The 18265-nt window shown below is 51.7% G+C and overlaps 2 protein-coding genes and 1 long non-coding RNA gene across 9 annotated transcripts in view; 2 read left to right on the top strand and 1 right to left on the bottom strand.

Annotated features, from left to right (window-relative positions):
- BPHL (biphenyl hydrolase like) overlaps window positions 1-3533 on the top strand; it is a 27800-nt gene extending 24267 nt beyond the window's left edge. Inside the window, exon 7 of the mRNA XM_024121705.2 lies at window positions 3174-3533. Coding sequence (XP_023977473.1) covers window positions 3174-3261 — 88 coding nt within the window. The 3' untranslated portion in view covers window positions 3262-3533. The remainder of the gene's footprint in view (window positions 1-3173) is intronic.
- Window positions 3534-4000: 467 nt separating this feature from the next.
- The window catches only part of TUBB2A (tubulin beta 2A class IIa), a 20460-nt gene continuing 6195 nt past the window's right edge, over window positions 4001-18265 (bottom strand). The window contains exons 1-4 of one of the 4 annotated variants that reach the window (XM_024121703.3): window positions 11449-11581; window positions 10103-10211; window positions 9658-9768; window positions 4001-5311 (exon numbers count right to left, since the gene is read on the bottom strand). In XM_024121703.3, the coding sequence (XP_023977471.1) occupies window positions 4251-5311; window positions 9658-9768; window positions 10103-10211; window positions 11449-11505 (1338 nt within the window). In that variant the 5' untranslated portion in view covers window positions 11506-11581 and the 3' untranslated portion in view covers window positions 4001-4250. Of the gene's footprint in view, window positions 5312-7983; window positions 9316-9657; window positions 9769-10102; window positions 10212-11448; window positions 11618-18265 lie in introns of those variants that run through there. The other 3 variants (XM_024121702.2, XM_028478551.2, XM_028478550.2) reach the window with 3 other exon arrangements.
- LOC102985608 (uncharacterized) lies at window positions 11690-17088 on the top strand. Of its 4 annotated transcripts, XR_008615796.1 has the most exons (5): window positions 12027-12313; window positions 12495-12615; window positions 13103-13210; window positions 15161-15488; window positions 16104-17088. It is a non-coding gene; the product is annotated as an uncharacterized lncRNA (long non-coding RNA). The 4 variants fall into 4 exon arrangements; XR_003676741.1 differs by lacking the exon at window positions 12027-12313 and adding an exon at window positions 11690-11722 and having other exon boundaries at window positions 15161-17088; XR_002891459.2 differs by lacking the exon at window positions 12027-12313 and adding an exon at window positions 11748-11858 and having other exon boundaries at window positions 15161-17088.

Here is an 18265-nt window from a genome sequence, read left to right as displayed (position 1 = left end):
GTTCCCTTTTCTCCACACCCTCTCCAGCATTTATTGTTTCTAGAGTTTTTGATGATGGCCAATCTGACCGGTGTGAGATGATATCTCATTGTCGTTTTGATTTGCATTTCTCTAATGATTAATGATGTTGAGCATTCTTTCATGTGTTTGTTGGCGATCTGTATATCTTCTTTGGAGAAATGTCTATTTAGTTCTTCTGCCCATTTTTGGATTGGGTTGTTTGTTTTTTTGTTATTGAGCTGCATGAGTTGCTTATAAATCTTGGAGATTAATCCTTTTGTCAGTTGCTTCATTTGCAACTATTTTCTCCCATTCTGAGGGTTGTCTTTTGGTCTTGTTTATGGTATCCTTTGCTGTGCAAAAGCTTTTAAGTTTCATTAGGTCCCATTTGTTTATTTTTGTTTTTATTTCCATTTCTCTAGGAGGTGGGTCAAAAAGGATCTTGCGGTGATTTATGTCATAGAGTGTCCTACCTATGTTTTCCTCTAAGAGTTTTATAGTGTCTGGCTTTACATTTAGGCCTAAAAAAAAAAAAATTTTCCAATTGCAGTCGATTGTGGTCACCAGCAAACGTAAATAAATTGTCTCCAAGTTGGAGCATTTTGTTGATACGCTGTACATAACTGGAACCTTCATAACGACTTTCGTACATTGTGAAGCACAATACAGATAGGATAATGGACGAATAGCAAACATGTGTTAAGTGTCTACTGTGCGCCCAGAGATAATTTCATCTTCAGAATAACCCTCTGGGGTGGACACTGTTACTGTCCCCACTTTCCAGGTGAGCAGCAGCGGTTTAGGGAGATGCTGTCACTTGCTGGTAAAGAGCCTACGTTGGTGAGACTGGGTTGTCTTGCCCCCATAACAGCCAGCGCCTTTAGCCTGTTTCTCCTTCGCCCACTCGCACGTAGGGAGCGTCGTCCAAGGACTGTCCAGGAGAGGTGGAGGGAGACTCGAGGGACTTTAATTCCTCATAAGGTCTAGAATCACATCTCTTTTTCTAAAGGTGCCAAATGCAGTGAGGAACCTGCCCCAGCAAATAGGATCTAGCATCTACCCCCGAGGGGTCCATCCTCTCCAGCTGTGTCTGGCAGTGGGGAATTTCCTGCTCGTTTTCCCGGCGAGCGATTGTTTGAACACCACTCTCCGTGAGCGCGTGATGTGATCCTTTGTTGATCGGGTGAGAGTCTGGGTCAGCAGCAGTGGCCGTGCTGCCCTGGCAGCCCCGTATTTACACGTCAGGGGTAGTGACCCCTGTGTCAGACCTCAGGGAAGGCTGTGTTGAGGACCCCGAAATGACCCCAACAGCCATCAAGGAGCAGAGCTGTTTTATTCATACCCTCATTCGTCCATCTGTCTGTCCGTCCCTCTGTCTGCCCATCCTTAGTCCAGTGCAGTTCTGAATGTAGATGCCTCGGAACAGGGCTCCCGTATTTTTATCGAGGGGCCCAGTTTTTATTTCCTGAGACTGAGATTAGTACTGGGAGAACGCAGACAGCACTGAGGCTAAAAAGACAGGATTCGCAGCTGGTGTCTCTCCTTCCTTCTTGGGTGTCTGAACAAATATTAGGAGTGGGTTGGCTCCCCACACAGGAGGACTTGCAGGTTTGGCAGGGTGGGCCTCTGCCTCAGAGTCCAGCTTGGTCCACGTCGGAAGGTGCAAGGTGTCCCAGGCATGCCCTTCTGTGACTGCCAGCATCCTCGGCAGTTGGTTCTTTTCTGTCTCCTGAGAACAGAGGCCGTGACTGTCCCTGTGAGCCCCGTCCCTCTGGAGGGCAGCTGGTCCTTTCTCTGGGGTGGTGCAGCTCATACTTCTTTTCTGAATAGCATTAACATTGACTTGGAAATGCCCTGGTTATTGTTAATGGCATTATTAACCTTCCCCAGGGCCTCAGAAAGATGCCAGCAACAGATCCTCCTTTCAAGCCAGTGATCTTGATAGTCTGGATTCCCTCACACACCCCCAGCCCCGGTGTGGTCGGCTGCAGGAGGCCCAGCATCGCCCAGGGACAGCTCTGTTCCAAGCTCCGTCCCGCCATGCGTCCTCCCTAATGTTCACTGAGGTCCCTAGAGCCCTCAGCCCCCCGCCCTGTGGAACACAGAGAAGCAGGAAATGCGGTAACTGGCATCTTGCCCCAGTGTAGTCCTTTTTTTTTTTTTTTTTTTCCCCGGTATGCGGGCCTCTCACTGGTGTGGCCTCTCCCGTTGCGGAGCACGGGCTCCGGACGCGCAGGCTCAGCGGCCACGGCTCACGGGCCCAGCCGCTCCGCGGCACGTGGGATCCTCCCGGACCGGGGCACGAACCCGCGTCCCCTGCATCGGCAGGCGGGCTCTCAACCGCTGCGCCACCAGGGAAGCCCCCAGTGTAGTCCTTTTAACGTCTAACCGTTATTGTGGACAGAACAAGTCAGACTTGTGCTTATATCCTAGAACCTTTCATTTCTTTAAAACTTATTGTCTGCACTTTTATAGCCAATAAATAAAATGTGTAACTCAGAAGTCTGCCTTTATTAAAGAAACTGCAGACCAGCCACATTTGACCAAAGCCCGGTTGAAAGGAAGAAGCCTGCCAAGGATGGTGAGGTGTCTTGCCGGCTGCAGAGCCAAGGGCGGATGGCTGATGCAGGCTTCTGCTACCCTCACAAGCCTCAGGAACATTTACTTGCCCTTTTGTCTGGTGGCTTGTATGCAGACCTGCTCAATCCTCCAGAATGATGGGGTGATTTGGAACCTTGAACAACAGGCCTACGGGGGCTGTGAATTCTGATTTGGGTTTTCCCACTACATAGATATTCCAAGAAGCTCCAATCCAGTGGATTCTGGACACTTCATCTTTTTCTCATCTTTCCAACCCTCTCTCTCAAGACCAATGTTATTAAAAAGATTTTTTGTCTTAGGTAACCACCAATCACATCTCCCACTCTCAGTCAGGTTTGCAGTCAAAACTATTTCTTACCTGATTCAATTCCAAGCACGGTGTGTGTGTGCTCTGTTACTGTTAAGTCTCTATTCTGGGACCATTCATAAGATGTACCTTACACTTTCTTCCTAATAGAGGTGATGGGAAAAAAAAAAAAACACGGCAGTTTCTCACTTGAGGTTTTCATGAAACAATAGGGAGGGTAACAGGTTTTTAAGTGATGTGCCATTAATCATCTTTTTTTTTTTAGGTTGCATCTGATGCCAGAAGGCAAGCACAACCTGCATTTACGTTTTGCAGATGAATTCAACAAGTTAGTGGAAGATTTCCTACAGTGACAGTGTCCCCGAGGACATGTGACCTGTGAATCCTGAGCCTGGGGCTTGAGCCCGGTGCTGCCTTTGAAACCCGCCTGCGGGTCACCCCCCAGTTCACCTGCCTTTCCAGGCTCCCCGTGCCTCCCCACAAACTGCTCCTAATCCAGCAGCAATAACGACATACTATAAGCATCCTCTAGCTTTCATAGCTACAAAAATTAAACCTGATTTTTCAGTGTTGTTGTGAATTCCTACCAGTCTTAAAAAATAAATTGCTATCATGATTTACTTTACTTTCAGGTTAACGTTCAGTGAAGCGTTTGTAGTGTTCACGACCACTCCTCTAAGATGAGTTGAATTGATGCGGTGCCTTTTATCTGAGAGGTGCAAGCGTGCACTGGTCTTTGTATTCATCACAACGTTCACAGAGAAGTGGCTAAGCTGAAGACAGTCCTCGCCCGGGGCCCTGGATGCCACACGTTCACGGGGTTGCTGGAACCACAACAAACCAGGGAGGAAGGTCGGCTTTGTCCCCAGATCTCTATCCACCTCCACACACCTGGGTTCCTTTCCTTGAATACTTTGGGCCAGTGAAGCTAAAAACAGGCCTTTTTGTTTTTCTTTACTAAAAGAGCAGAAGGGCTATTAATTAAAAACATGAAAGTAGAAATCCTGTTTTCTTAAAATTACTAAACACTTAGGAAACATTTAGTGAAAGAATAAAAATTGTCTGCAATAAAAATTAAGAGACCACGGGATTTGGACACATGCTTTTTTATTCGTATAGATATCTTAGACAATACTGCAGTTTCCAGAGGAGTTCCACGTTATTACATCAACAGTGTGAATTTCTGACAGAGGCAAAACTGAGCACCGTAGTATACAAGTAGAAAGACCATGCTTGACTGAGGACAACAGAAGTTTACTAAGGGTGCACGACTTATTTCAAAAGTTCTCAGGCCTCCCCCTCGCCCTCCGCCCGGCCTCCAGCCACGCGGCCTCCGGCGGCCTCAGGCCTCGTCCTCGCCCTCCTCCTCCTCAAACTCCCCCTGCTCGTCGGCCGTGGCGTCCTGGTACTGCTGGTACTCGGACACCAGGTCGTTCATGTTGCTCTCGGCCTCGGTGAACTCCATCTCGTCCATGCCCTCGCCCGTGTACCAGTGCAGGAAGGCCTTGCGGCGGAACATGGCCGTGAACTGCTCCGAGATGCGCTTGAACAGCTCCTGGATGGCCGTGCTGTTGCCGATGAAGGTGGCCGACATCTTCAGGCCGCGGGGCGGGATGTCGCACACGGCCGTCTTCACGTTGTTGGGGATCCACTCCACGAAGTAGCTGCTGTTCTTGTTCTGCACGTTGAGCATCTGCTCGTCCACCTCCTTCATGGACATGCGGCCCCGGAAGATGGCGGCCACGGTCAGGTAGCGGCCGTGGCGCGGGTCGCAGGCGGCCATCATGTTCTTGGAGTCGAACATCTGCTGCGTGAGCTCGGGCACCGTCAGCGCGCGGTACTGCTGGCTGCCCCGGCTGGTCAGCGGCGCGAAGCCGGGCATGAAGAAGTGCAGGCGCGGGAAGGGCACCATGTTCACGGCCAGCTTGCGCAGGTCGGCGTTGAGCTGGCCCGGGAAGCGCAGGCACGTGGTGACCCCGCTCATGGTGGCCGACACCAGGTGGTTGAGGTCCCCGTAGGTGGGCGTGGTCAGCTTCAGGGTGCGGAAGCAGATGTCGTACAGCGCCTCGTTGTCAATGGAGTAGGTCTCGTCCGTGTTCTCCACCAGCTGGTGCACGGACAGCGTGGCGTTGTAGGGCTCCACCACCGTGTCCGACACCTTGGGCGAGGGCATCACGCTGAAGGTGTTCATGATGCGGTCGGGGTACTCCTCGCGGATCTTGCTGATGAGCAGGGTGCCCATCCCGGACCCGGTGCCGCCCCCCAGCGAGTGGGTCAGCTGGAAGCCCTGCAGACAGTCACAGCTTTCTGACTCCTTCCGGACCACGTCTAGGACCGAGTCCACCAGCTCCGCGCCCTCCGTGTAGTGGCCCTTGGCCCAGTTGTTGCCGGCACCGCTCTGGCCTGCAGGAGGGAAAGGAGAATATCAGACACGAAAACTTGAGCAAGGAATTCCCGATTCTGTCATTTTGACTCTGGACTATATTTAGAGATGACAGATTCTTCTTTTAGAAACCCTTTCTACCTACAAACAATTTTTCTATATACCAGTGACCCTCAAAAACACTGGAGATCTAATAAAGCAAAAGGTTAGTTCATATGAGGCAGTTAATTAGGAAGATGGTTTAACAAAACTGAACTGGTTTAAAATTAAGAACAAAGAACCTTATGTAAATACTTAAGTCAGCTACAAGGAACAGGCAGGGTGGAGGCACACGTGACCAGAAGAGGCCGCTCCAAGCAGCTGTCTCAGCTGCTCGTAACCTGTGCCTCTGGCCTTCGCTTCAGGAAATGCTTGTCTGTTGTCACTGGTCCTCTGAGATGACCAGTCACCTGGGAGCTGCTGTTGGAAGCTTCCCTTTGCGCTTTATTCTCTGCCCTCTCCAGGCTGCTCTGCCGTGGGACGGACCCTCTGCAGGCGTACCCCGTCCTTTGAGCTGTGCGGAGAGGGGCCAGAGGAGTGACAGCCCGTGGACCGGGGCCAGTTAGGCCAGGATTCAGGGCCTCTGTGGACACGCAGCCTCCAGCGGGGCACTCAGCCGTGAGGGCCGTGACCTCCACGGGGCTTAGGAGGAAGTGGGCCCCCCGAGCCAGTGCCCGGGGACCACGCTACGTACGCAGGCTCAGCGGCCACGGCTCACGGGCCCAGCCGCTCCGCGGCACGTGGGATCCTCCCGGGCCGGGGCACGAACCCGCGTCCCCTGCATCGGCAGGCGGGCTCTCAACCGCTGCGCCACCAGGGAAGCCCCCAGTGTAGTCCTTTTAACGTCTAACCGTTATTGTGGACAGAACAAGTCAGACTTGTGCTTATATCCTAGAACCTTTCATTTCTTTAAAACTTATTGTCTGCACTTTTATAGCCAATAAATAAAATGTGTAACTCAGAAGTCTGCCTTTATTAAAGAAACTGCAGACCAGCCACATTTGACCAAAGCCCGGTTGAAAGGAAGAAGCCTGCCAAGGATGGTGAGGTGTCTTGCCGGCTGCAGAGCCAAGGGCGGATGGCTGATGCAGGCTTCTGCTACCCTCACAAGCCTCAGGAACATTTACTTGCCCTTTTGTCTGGTGGCTTGTATGCAGACCTGCTCAATCCTCCAGAATGATGGGGTGATTTGGAACCTTGAACAACAGGCCTACGGGGGCTGTGAATTCTGATTTGGGTTTTCCCACTACATAGATATTCCAAGAAGCTCCAATCCAGTGGATTCTGGACACTTCATCTTTTTCTCATCTTTCCAACCCTCTCTCTCAAGACCAATGTTATTAAAAAGATTTTTTGTCTTAGGTAACCACCAATCACATCTCCCACTCTCAGTCAGGTTTGCAGTCAAAACTATTTCTTACCTGATTCAATTCCAAGCACGGTGTGTGTGTGCTCTGTTACTGTTAAGTCTCTATTCTGGGACCATTCATAAGATGTACCTTACACTTTCTTCCTAATAGAGGTGATGGGAAAAAAAAAAAAAACACGGCAGTTTCTCACTTGAGGTTTTCATGAAACAATAGGGAGGGTAACAGGTTTTTAAGTGATGTGCCATTAATCATCTTTTTTTTTTTAGGTTGCATCTGATGCCAGAAGGCAAGCACAACCTGCATTTACGTTTTGCAGATGAATTCAACAAGTTAGTGGAAGATTTCCTACAGTGACAGTGTAGAGGTGATGGGAAAAAAAAAAAAACACGGCAGTTTCTCACTTGAGGTTTTCATGAAACAATAGGGAGGGTAACAGGTTTTTAAGTGATGTGCCATTAATCATCTTTTTTTTTTTAGGTTGCATCTGATGCCAGAAGGCAAGCACAACCTGCATTTACGTTTTGCAGATGAATTCAACAAGTTAGTGGAAGATTTCCTACAGTGACAGTGTCCCCGAGGACATGTGACCTGTGAATCCTGAGCCTGGGGCTTGAGCCCGGTGCTGCCTTTGAAACCCGCCTGCGGGTCACCCCCCAGTTCACCTGCCTTTCCAGGCTCCCCGTGCCTCCCCACAAACTGCTCCTAATCCAGCAGCAATAACGACATACTATAAGCATCCTCTAGCTTTCATAGCTACAAAAATTAAACCTGATTTTTCAGTGTTGTTGTGAATTCCTACCAGTCTTAAAAAATAAATTGCTATCATGATTTACTTTACTTTCAGGTTAACGTTCAGTGAAGCGTTTGTAGTGTTCACGACCACTCCTCTAAGATGAGTTGAATTGATGCGGTGCCTTTTATCTGAGAGGTGCAAGCGTGCACTGGTCTTTGTATTCATCACAACGTTCACAGAGAAGTGGCTAAGCTGAAGACAGTCCTCGCCCGGGGCCCTGGATGCCACACGTTCACGGGGTTGCTGGAACCACAACAAACCAGGGAGGAAGGTCGGCTTTGTCCCCAGATCTCTATCCACCTCCACACACCTGGGTTCCTTTCCTTGAATACTTTGGGCCAGTGAAGCTAAAAACAGGCCTTTTTGTTTTTCTTTACTAAAAGAGCAGAAGGGCTATTAATTAAAAACATGAAAGTAGAAATCCTGTTTTCTTAAAATTACTAAACACTTAGGAAACATTTAGTGAAAGAATAAAAATTGTCTGCAATAAAAATTAAGAGACCACGGGATTTGGACACATGCTTTTTTATTAGTATAGATATCTTAGACAATACTGCAGTTTCCAGAGGAGTTCCACGTTATTACATCAACAGTGTGAATTTCTGACAGAGGCAAAACTGAGCACCGTAGTATACAAGTAGAAAGACCATGCTTGACTGAGGACAACAGAAGTTTACTAAGGGTGCACGACTTATTTCAAAAGTTCTCAGGCCTCCCCCTCGCCCTCCGCCCGGCCTCCAGCCACGCGGCCTCCGGCGGCCTCAGGCCTCGTCCTCGCCCTCCTCCTCCTCAAACTCCCCCTGCTCGTCGGCCGTGGCGTCCTGGTACTGCTGGTACTCGGACACCAGGTCGTTCATGTTGCTCTCGGCCTCGGTGAACTCCATCTCGTCCATGCCCTCGCCCGTGTACCAGTGCAGGAAGGCCTTGCGGCGGAACATGGCCGTGAACTGCTCCGAGATGCGCTTGAACAGCTCCTGGATGGCCGTGCTGTTGCCGATGAAGGTGGCCGACATCTTGAGCCCGCGGGGCGGGATGTCGCACACGGCCGTCTTCACGTTGTTGGGGATCCACTCCACGAAGTAGCTGCTGTTCTTGTTCTGCACGTTGAGCATCTGCTCGTCCACCTCCTTCATGGACATGCGGCCCCGGAAGATGGCGGCCACGGTCAGGTAGCGGCCGTGGCGCGGGTCGCAGGCGGCCATCATGTTCTTGGAGTCGAACATCTGCTGCGTGAGCTCGGGCACCGTCAGCGCGCGGTACTGCTGGCTGCCCCGGCTGGTCAGCGGCGCGAAGCCGGGCATGAAGAAGTGCAGGCGCGGGAAGGGCACCATGTTCACGGCCAGCTTGCGCAGGGCGGCGTTGAGCTGGCCCGGGAAGCGCAGGCACGTGGTGACCCCGCTCATGGTGGCCGACACCAGGTGGTTGAGGTCCCCGTAGGTGGGCGTGGTCAGCTTCAGGGTGCGGAAGCAGATGTCGTACAGGGCCTCGTTGTCGATGCAGTAGGTCTCGTCCGTGTTCTCCACCAGCTGGTGCACGGAGAGGGTGGCGTTGTAGGGCTCCACCACCGTGTCCGACACCTTGGGCGAGGGCATCACGCTGAAGGTGTTCATGATGCGGTCGGGGTACTCCTCGCGGATCTTGCTGATGAGCAGGGTGCCCATCCCGGACCCGGTGCCGCCCCCCAGCGAGTGGGTCAGCTGGAAGCCCTGCAGACAGTCACAGCTTTCTGACTCCTTCCGGACCACGTCTAGGACCGAGTCCACCAGCTCCGCGCCCTCCGTGTAGTGGCCCTTGGCCCAGTTGTTGCCGGCACCGCTCTGGCCTGCAGGGGGGAAAGAGTCTTCATAAGTCCCTGGTGACTGCCTTCAGTTCCTTTTTCCCTAAACCCTTTAATAGAGCTCAGGGAGTCAGTGGTCCGAGAAGATTATTTCAGGTGGTCGTTAAAAATGGCCAGGCATTAAAATATTTGGTCGTGGACATAATTATAAAATAAGGAGGGTTTGGGACCTGGCTCTTAGAGGTCGAACGGCACTTTGTTTTAGGTTATATTGAGGCAAAATCAAGACACAACTCTCTACGTTCTCTAAGGCGGTCACACCCCTCCACCCTGAGCTGTCCAGCGTAAAATGAGCCTCCCAGGCCATCAGCCATGGCAGTCACTCACCAAACACGAAGTTGTCGGGCCTGAAGATCTGGCCGAAGGGTCCAGACCTGACCGAGTCCATGGTGCCCGGCTCCAGATCCACCAGGATGGCCCGAGGCACGTATTTGTTACCTGCGGGGACAGAGCAGGACTCAGACCTGCGGCAGGCAAAGGAATCACAGACAGTGCCCTGCTCTCTGGGCCTTTTAGGGCAGAATTCAGCAGGGACGATTCCAGCATGAGACAAAAGTAGGAGATTAGAGGCGGTTTCTGCTCTACAAAGGGAGATAATGGCCTGCCTCGTCGTGACAAACATGCAGGAGACTTCAGGAACTCTGGAGTGTGTTTTTGAGCAGTTAAACATGCATGCAGGAAGCCTTTCTTTGTCATTTGCGTGTTCCTAATACATCGCGTCTGCGCCAAACAGAAAGCAAGGTGAGGGGGCAGGAAAGCTTCCGATAATCACCGGCGGCTTCGTTGTAGTACACGTTGATTCTCTCCAGCTGCAGGTCGCTGTCTCCATGGTAACTGCCCGTGGGGTCGATCCCGTGCTCGTCGCTGATGACCTCCCAAAACTGGAAATAAAGAAAACCGCGTGATGGCCCGGCATCCCAAGTGTCAGTAGAGATGGCGCTCTTCCTCCTCTCCTGTCCTTGGACCAGCGGCATTGTGGTCAGACAGTCGAGGAGACCCAGACAGGCCCGTAGCTGCCCGCCCCTGATCCTCCAGCAGCTGCTGCTGAGGGGCTCAGGAATCCGCCGAGCATCAGCCATATTATGGCGACAGGCTGAAAAGCTGGGAGGAGCCCTGAAGGAGGAGAGTGGGCACAGCCGCGGGGGCTGCGGAGGCCGTCACCCCCAGGCAGGGCTGAGGGTCAGCGTCCCAGCTGATGGACTGGTCCTGGCAGGACCCAGGACAGGTGGACCCCGTCTGGCGGCTGCCTGCAGAGATCACTGTTTCCTGGCACAAACCCGACCCAGCTCTCCAAGCGGCGCAGTGTTAGGCGCTGACATCCCCCTGCCCTCCGGCCACTGACTGCAGCAGCGGAATGGTGGCGTAGCGCGGGCAGGAGCCCAAGGAGCACGCGGGGGGGCAGTGGCTGGAGCTGGCCACAGTGCGGGGGCAGGCTGCATTGTGAATTTGCAGCAGGAAAGGGGGTGGCGGGGCTGGGGGGGCAATATGGCGGTTCTGAAAGAGACCACGTCCTCGTGCAGGCGCCCGCCCACACCCATGCACCATGCCCGTGGCGCCTCGCCCACTGCGGGCGACAGTCACAGCCCAGGATGGCCACCTGCCGCCGCGCAGGCGGGAATCAGACTCCGACGTTATACGTCATTCTGTCTAGCTGGTGCTCGCATTAAGGGATCTAACATCCCTGTCTGTCGGACCCACGAGAAGTCTCCATAACATGTCACCCAATGACACTGCATTTTTTCATTCAAACTACAGACAAAATATACAAATTAAATTCCATATGAGGCCACTGGATTATCATGCCCAAAGGCCGTATCCAAATCTCAGAGGCTAGTCTACCAGGGAAATACCAACCGCGTCCCTCAGAAGGGCCGGATCGAGGAAATTTCAAAGGGGCCTTGATTAAACACACACAGCTGCATCGCCGCGCGCACGTCTTCACTCTGGGGAGCCGCCGCCCCTCCCCGGACCCTCCTCGGTCTTCACCCTGGGGACACGCCACCCCTCCCCGGACCCTCCTCGGTCTTCACCCTGGGGACCCGCCACCCCTCCCCGGCCCCTCCTCGGTCTTCACCCTGGGGACCCGCCGCCCCCTCCCCGGCCCGCCCCGGCGCGCACCTTGGCGCCGATCTGGTTGCCGCACTGGCCCGCCTGGATGTGCACGATCTCGCGCATGGTGCCGGCTGCGGAGCGGGTGGAGGCGCGGGCCCTAGGCTGTGCGCGGCACGGAGCGGCGGACTCGGGCGCAGAAACCTGCCGCCGCCCCTCCGGCCGAGCCTTTTATAGCGGAGGCCCCGCCCCTCGCGGTGACGTCAGCGGGCGGGGCGCGGGGGCGGTGCGGCGGGGCGAGGGGACTGCGGCACCGCGAGGGGGAGCCGGGGCGCGGCGCGAGGTTCGGGCCGGGGTGGGCTGCGCGGGGTGCCCGGGGTGGGCAGCCCATCCTTTCCCGTGGGATTTGCGGCGTCCCTAGGCTTTCTGCCTCCCGGGCAGGGTCCCGGGCCCGCGGCCTCGATCTCCTTCTTTTCAGGGTGGGATTGGCGGCGGGTGCAACCGCGGGGAGGGGGTGCGGGGCGGGGAGGATGGGGGTCCCGGTGCGGGCCGAGGGCGGCTGTCTTCGGGGAGGCCGGGGATGGCGGGGTGGGCGCCCTCCGCCTCTGCCCACGTGTGGAAGGCGTTCGGTGGGGGAGGGGCCGGGAGAAGTGCCTGGGCGCCTGGGCCTGTCTCGCGTGTGCTTTGGGTCCTGGGTCCTCGCACAGGCCGCTTACATGTGCAGAATATCGCGTGCGCGCCTGGGTGTCCCAGCGAGCGCCTTCCACGCGTTATGTCCCCTCGTGCCCACAGCCACCGTATGGGGCTCGACCTCCAGCTCCAGGCCACCAGCCACATGTGGCCACTCAACACCTGAACCCTGGGAGTCTGAACTGAGATGTGCTTTCGTGTAAAATACTCATGCGGTTTCATGGACTCACGAAGTTTAAAGAATGTAAAATATTCCATTACTAATTTTGTATATTGATTACTTATCAAAAGAATATCTTGGATATATTTTTGAAATTAATTTCACTTGCTTCTGTTAAATTTTTTAAATGACTGCCAGACTCACAGTGACGACTAGAAAATTTTAAATTACCTATGTGGCTCACATTCTATTTCTGCTGTTCTAGAGTAAACATTATTACCATCCCAAGTTCACGGCTTGGAAAAGGAGGCTCAAAGAGTTGACCAGCTGCCACAAAGCCTATAAGTGAAGGCATCTAGCTTCCTCTACAAAGAGAGAAAGCCCAGGTGAGTTTCAAAGGCTTAGGGTAAGATCCAACCCTAATTACCCCTACGAACCATCCTGAACAGGTGGCCAGGGAGCAGAGACCAGGGACTGCTTCTTTCTCTCTTTTCCTCTCTGAGGCCAGTTTCTCAGGCTTATAAAATGATCATTATAGGTGCCCTTGAGCCAGCTCTGTGAGTAGGAAACGAGAAGCTCTATATGAAAGCGGGTCAAGTTTATGGAGCAAAAATGCCCCCATAAAACCCAAGGTGATGCTGTCCTTGTACATATTAAGCCCATTTGTCATGTTACTGGTGGGCAAAGTCACAGCTTCATCACCCCTGCTTCGGGAAGCCGGTCCTCGGGGTCCTTCCGCAGGCAGACAGGTGCCTGGTGCCCCCTCCCGGGATGGGGACGGGTCTCCTAGGCTTCCTCCTCCTCTCTCCCTCCCGGTGCCGCTGGGCTCCCAGAGCTCAGCCCATCCCCCTGATGCTGTACCCCCATGCCTAGGGCTTGGCTCGACCTTCTCACCACCGCTACCCCCAGCTTCCGCTCCCTGGGCTCTTCATGACCATCTAGAGCCTTCCAGAACCTCTCCAGAGAACAGCTGTGCTCCAGGTAACTTCTGTGATTACACAGTTCCACAAAGATTTTCTAGAGATTACTGTGTCTTGGCCTTCGTTGTTTCATTCAAGGTAGGGATTTGGGGCCAAGTAGAAGCAGAAGATGAGACCTGGAAGGGATGGTATTGGGTCAAGGGGACCCTAACAGGTGGGCATCTCTCTACGCGTGGAGGGTGTTCACTTCTCTGTGTCCTGGTCGGGTCGTTAAGCAGGTCACCTAAGCTCTCAGCCTCTGTTACTGTACTCGAAACATGGAAAATGGGTTTTGTTAAGTTGTGAAGATGAGAGACGCTTATCTGCTAAATGCCCAGTTCACAAATATTAAGTGACAGCGTTGATTCCAGCAGGCCCGGGCCCCTGGGGATCCCTGGCAGCAAAGGCTGCCTCACTGCCACCCAGTGTGCACCCGGCCTGCTTCCTCCCCGGCGCCCGCCCCATGTCTGTTCCTGTATAATCAGAGAAGCACGCAGGCGGAGTTGGAAGTAGTGCTTGCCCGACCTCAGGTGACTCACCCGAGGACTCTGAGCTGCCCTCCTCTCCACATGTGTGTCCCAAACACCACCACGTGGGCACACGGCACCTGTGCCGACAACAGCAGGAAATGGGGCCCACGGAACCCCCACTTCCCTGGGTTAGGCTTTGACGAGGTCTGGGGAGAAGGGGGTTGTTCCCCACTTCTCTTTGTGTCTAGAAGGAACAGCCCTTCTGGCTGTTGGGCAGGGTGATGGGGAAGGTGAGCCAGTATCTGCCTACTGTGGGTCATTTCCTGCTTTGGGCCTGATGTCATCGAGTTTGGGCCACTCCCACCCCTAAGGCACTTTGGGGTGACAATGACAAAATTCAGACTAGAGAGGGAAGGTGTGAGTTCCCCGTGGAAGGCTAGGCCTGTGTCTTACTAAAGGGCTCTGCCTGCCCTTCCCCCTCTCCTGCCTTCGTTGAGAGCCTCTTAGTGAAAGTGCCCTCTGAATGCCTGGTACTGTGATGGTGGTAATTACCGTTGGTTGATGCGTTGCTAAGTGACGAATGGGATCTAGTTGAAATATATTAGCTGGGGTCCTGAAATTTTGAGAACATCAGCTTCCTCTGTAGAATGATGAAAACTCAAGAACCATCTTAGCAATAAAATTGTATCCATTATCCCGGAACAGTCACATCCTGTTTGTTTGTGCCCTCAGAGAAGGCCCAGGGGATGAGGCGCCTCGTCTCTCTTTCCCCTGAAACATCTAAAATATCCTTGCCTGCTCCATTGACCGTTTGCACACATTTTCAGGTTTTTAATAAAAGCATCTCTTTATGAAGATGGAGGAATTTTGCTTGAAGCATTTGAGGTGCTTCCTTTTTAAAAAGACTGTCTAAAGCATAAACAGTCTGAACTCCAGTTTAATTTACTTGAAAGATGTCAGCTCCACCAAAGTTTATAAATTTTTGCCCCAGACAATAATAATTTAGAGTAAATATATGTAATGTTTCTCAGCTACCTTCTGGAATGTTTCATGTCCCAGTATGAATTATTTTACTAGAATTGTCAATCTGAACCTTTCATAATTGACAAAAATATAGTATACTGTGTGTGTAATATACACATACATTGTATATACATATATATTTTTATTGTGGTAAGAACACATTTCATGTATACATATTTTCTGAATACAAAATTAGAAAATTTATAAAATACTAAAGAACACAAGTATGTCTTTCCACACTCCTCTAGATGTATTTTTTTCACTGTTCATGTTTGATATTTTCCTTTTTTTCCCTTTCGTGGGTTATTTAGATGTTTTTGTTTGTTCCTTTAAAACATGGTTTCAATCATTTTTGCCTTGGACGTTAAGAATGAAAAATACTGCTATTCTTATGCTATGACTTAAATGAGACATAATCTCACAGATTCTCAAATATGTGTAACCTTTTCCCAACCGCTATCATTCTCCCCATAACCTAGAGAACCTGGACCATACCAAATTCTCTGAGCAAACTCTGCTTCCCATGGCCAAGGCTGTTCACAGGACTGGAGTGAATTTCCCCTATTCAGCCCACCCCACATTCCCTGAGTGGCTAAGAGCACAGGCCCTGGATGGATGGATGGAGTGGGTGCATATCCTGACTCTGCCACTTATTAGCTGTGTGACCTAGGGCGAGTTGCTGGACCTCTCTGTGCCTCTATTGCCTCATCTGTAAAGCGGAATAATAACAGTACCTGCTTCCTGGGGTTGTTTCGAGAGCTGAGTGAATTAATATGGGAAAGCACCTGGAAGACCCCCTGACCCACAGTAAGTGTTACAGCAAATCTTAGCTGTTGCAGTTGGCATCACTGTTTCCATCCCTCCTTGCAGGGAGCTCTTCTCCATAAATCAGGGCTCAACGCCAATGTCACTCTCTCCACGATGTGCCCTCCTCTGTGCCTCGTAATACAGTGCACACACTTCCATGTTACAATCCTGGCCCTAGTCCACGAGGCTGTGCACAGCAAGGAAAGGTGTTGTGGGAATGACGAGCTGCAGAACTCCTAAGCGGGGAGCTGAGGCCCCATTTGGATGTTCTTCCCCACCCCCAAACCCTGAGGGTCTGCAGGTCAATGGGCGTCCCTGCACCATGCGGGGCAGTGCTGAGCACAGACACCCTGAGGGCAGGGCACCGACTGGACCAGCCCCTGCAGGAGGCGTGAAACCCGAGAGAGCCTTTCCCCCACCACTTTCCAACTGTCTGGCTCCCTCGCCACCTGCTTTCTGAATGCAGGCTTTCTTCACACAAAAATCTGAGTCGCCAGAGACTTTTGGTGAGGCCAGCCATGCTGATGGCCATGGGGCCAAGCTGGGCACAGAAAGGGTGCTGGTCATTTTCTCGGAAGCTCCAGAGCCCAGGGTTTGCTCTGTTTCACTTTCAAGGCAGACAGAGATTACGGAAAAGACTGACGTCAGTATTCGCCTCTCCGAGGTGAGGAAGCCAGCAAGTCCTGCAGAGCCTAATAATTCTGTCTTCTGCTGAAAGTGTGCAGGGCAGAGGCGAACAGCAAGCAGGCATTGGGCATCCAGCCAGGCTGCTGCGGTCCTGTTCCCTCCGTCACCGCCCTCTGCTCTCCGGGGGCTCCCTGGCTCACCCGTGCCCCATCCCAAATGCCAGGCTTTTCACCTGTAACACAAGACTCCCCGCCCACAGCGTGCCCCCCACCACGCGGTCTGCAGAGCTTTCTCTAGAATACTCTTCGCAGAGGGGCAAGCAGCCACCTACCACCAAACTTGTAAAATCTGCCAGGGAAGATGCGCTTGAAATATGCAGTGCCTTTTTAAACTGTAACATCATATTGAGGTACATTTTGAGAGTGTTTATTGGACCTTCGAGCACTGAAGTTCTGGAAACATACAGTCCCAGGGACCTTCTCACTCGTGCGGCCAGGAGTCTTCAGAGGAACCCCCAAATTGTTTTCCTGTTCACAGTTCCCTCCTTTGTTTGCCAACTAAGTCCCAGACATACTTGATTTGACTGTGAAGAAACACTACTTGTTTATCATCAGTTATTATCTATGCCTAGTTGTCATGTGGTACAAAAACAGTAATAGGCATCATTTCAAATACGGGGCGGATTAATTTTGTTAAATTTATTGTTTGATTATACCAAATTTTGTTGAACACCCGTAGTCTGATGCTTTTGTAACTTGCTGCCAATATTCTCTTGTTTTTCTTAACTAGAAGAAGTATTTGTTAGGTCTCTTCTTTTATCAGCAAAGCCAGTTTACCACTGGGCACTGTAAGCATAGCCCTTGCTAGTTTTCAGGACCTAAGAAGATGGGGGGTGGAGGTGACAACTACAAAATATGAAAAGAAACCTGCAATAGTTAAATTAATAAATGTTTAATTAAATCAAACATATCGCATCAATTAGCCAAATGCAACTTAACTTTTATATCATAACATATAAATTATAATAAAGTAAAAATTTTACGAAACGGAAATTTAAATACCTTTGATATGATGTGTGCGGTGCCTCCAGAAGCAGGAGTATCTTAGATGTACACAGCCCTTAAACTTGGACCTAGAAAGCCCTTCAACTGGATCATCCAACCTTCACAATTAGTATCATTGTCTGGATATAAAGGAATAATTTAAAATTTCTTGATAACTGGAAGGAATATGGAGATTAAAGAAGATAGAGACGCATTATATAGGAAAGGGATGCCCTGAGAGAGCTCGAACAGAGCTGTGAATTCTGAGAGGGAGGGTGGGAGGCACGTGTGTGCGCTTTGCCTGGGAGGAAACCAGAGGTCTTGGACCAGTCATTTCCCCTCACTGGCCGGCAGGGGGCGCATGGCCGAGGACCGCTTGCTTGCTTTGGGTGAAGCGGGGAGAGATTTGGTGAATTACAGGATAGAGAAGCAATGTGCAACCAGACACTTCTGTGTACTGGGTGTTTCACAGTCAAATTTTTGTTAACTTGTGGAATACGTGTATACTGTGCAGATTCGCAGGTGACTTTTACAGTTGCATAGTTTTGTGGGGTTTTTTTTTTAACATCTTTATTGGAGTATAATTGCTTTACAATGGTATGTTAGTTTCTGCTTTATAACAAAGTGAATCAGTTATACATATACATATGTTCCCATACCTCCTCCCTCTTGCGTCTCCCTCCCTCCCACCCTCCCTATCCCACCCCTCTAGGTGGTCACAAAGCACCGAGCTGATCTCCCTGTGCTATGCGGCTGCTTCCCACTAGCTATCTATTTTACGTTTGGTAGTGTATATATGTCCATGCCGCTCTCTCACTTCGTCCCAGCTTACCCTTCCCCCTCCCCATGTCCTCAAGTCCATTCTCTACGTCTGTGTCTTGGTTCCTGTCCTGCCCTTAGGTTCTTCCGAACCTTTTTTTTTTTTTTAATTCCATACATATGTGTAAGCATACGGTATTTGGTTTTCTCTTTCTTTTTTTTTTTTTTTTTTTTTTTTTTGTGGTATGCGGGCCTCTCTCTGCCGCGGCCCCTCCCGTTGCGGAGCACAGGCTCCGGACGCGCAGGCCCAGCGGCCACGGCTCACGGGCCCAGCCGCTCCGCGGCACG

The sequence above is a fragment of the Physeter macrocephalus genome, chromosome 18 (assembly GCF_002837175.3).
Source record: "Physeter macrocephalus isolate SW-GA chromosome 18, ASM283717v5, whole genome shotgun sequence".
Lineage (NCBI taxonomy): Eukaryota > Metazoa > Chordata > Mammalia > Artiodactyla > Physeteridae > Physeter > Physeter macrocephalus.
The sequence above is the reverse complement of the archived record's forward strand: the minus strand, read 5'-3'. Positions and strand labels throughout refer to the sequence as shown.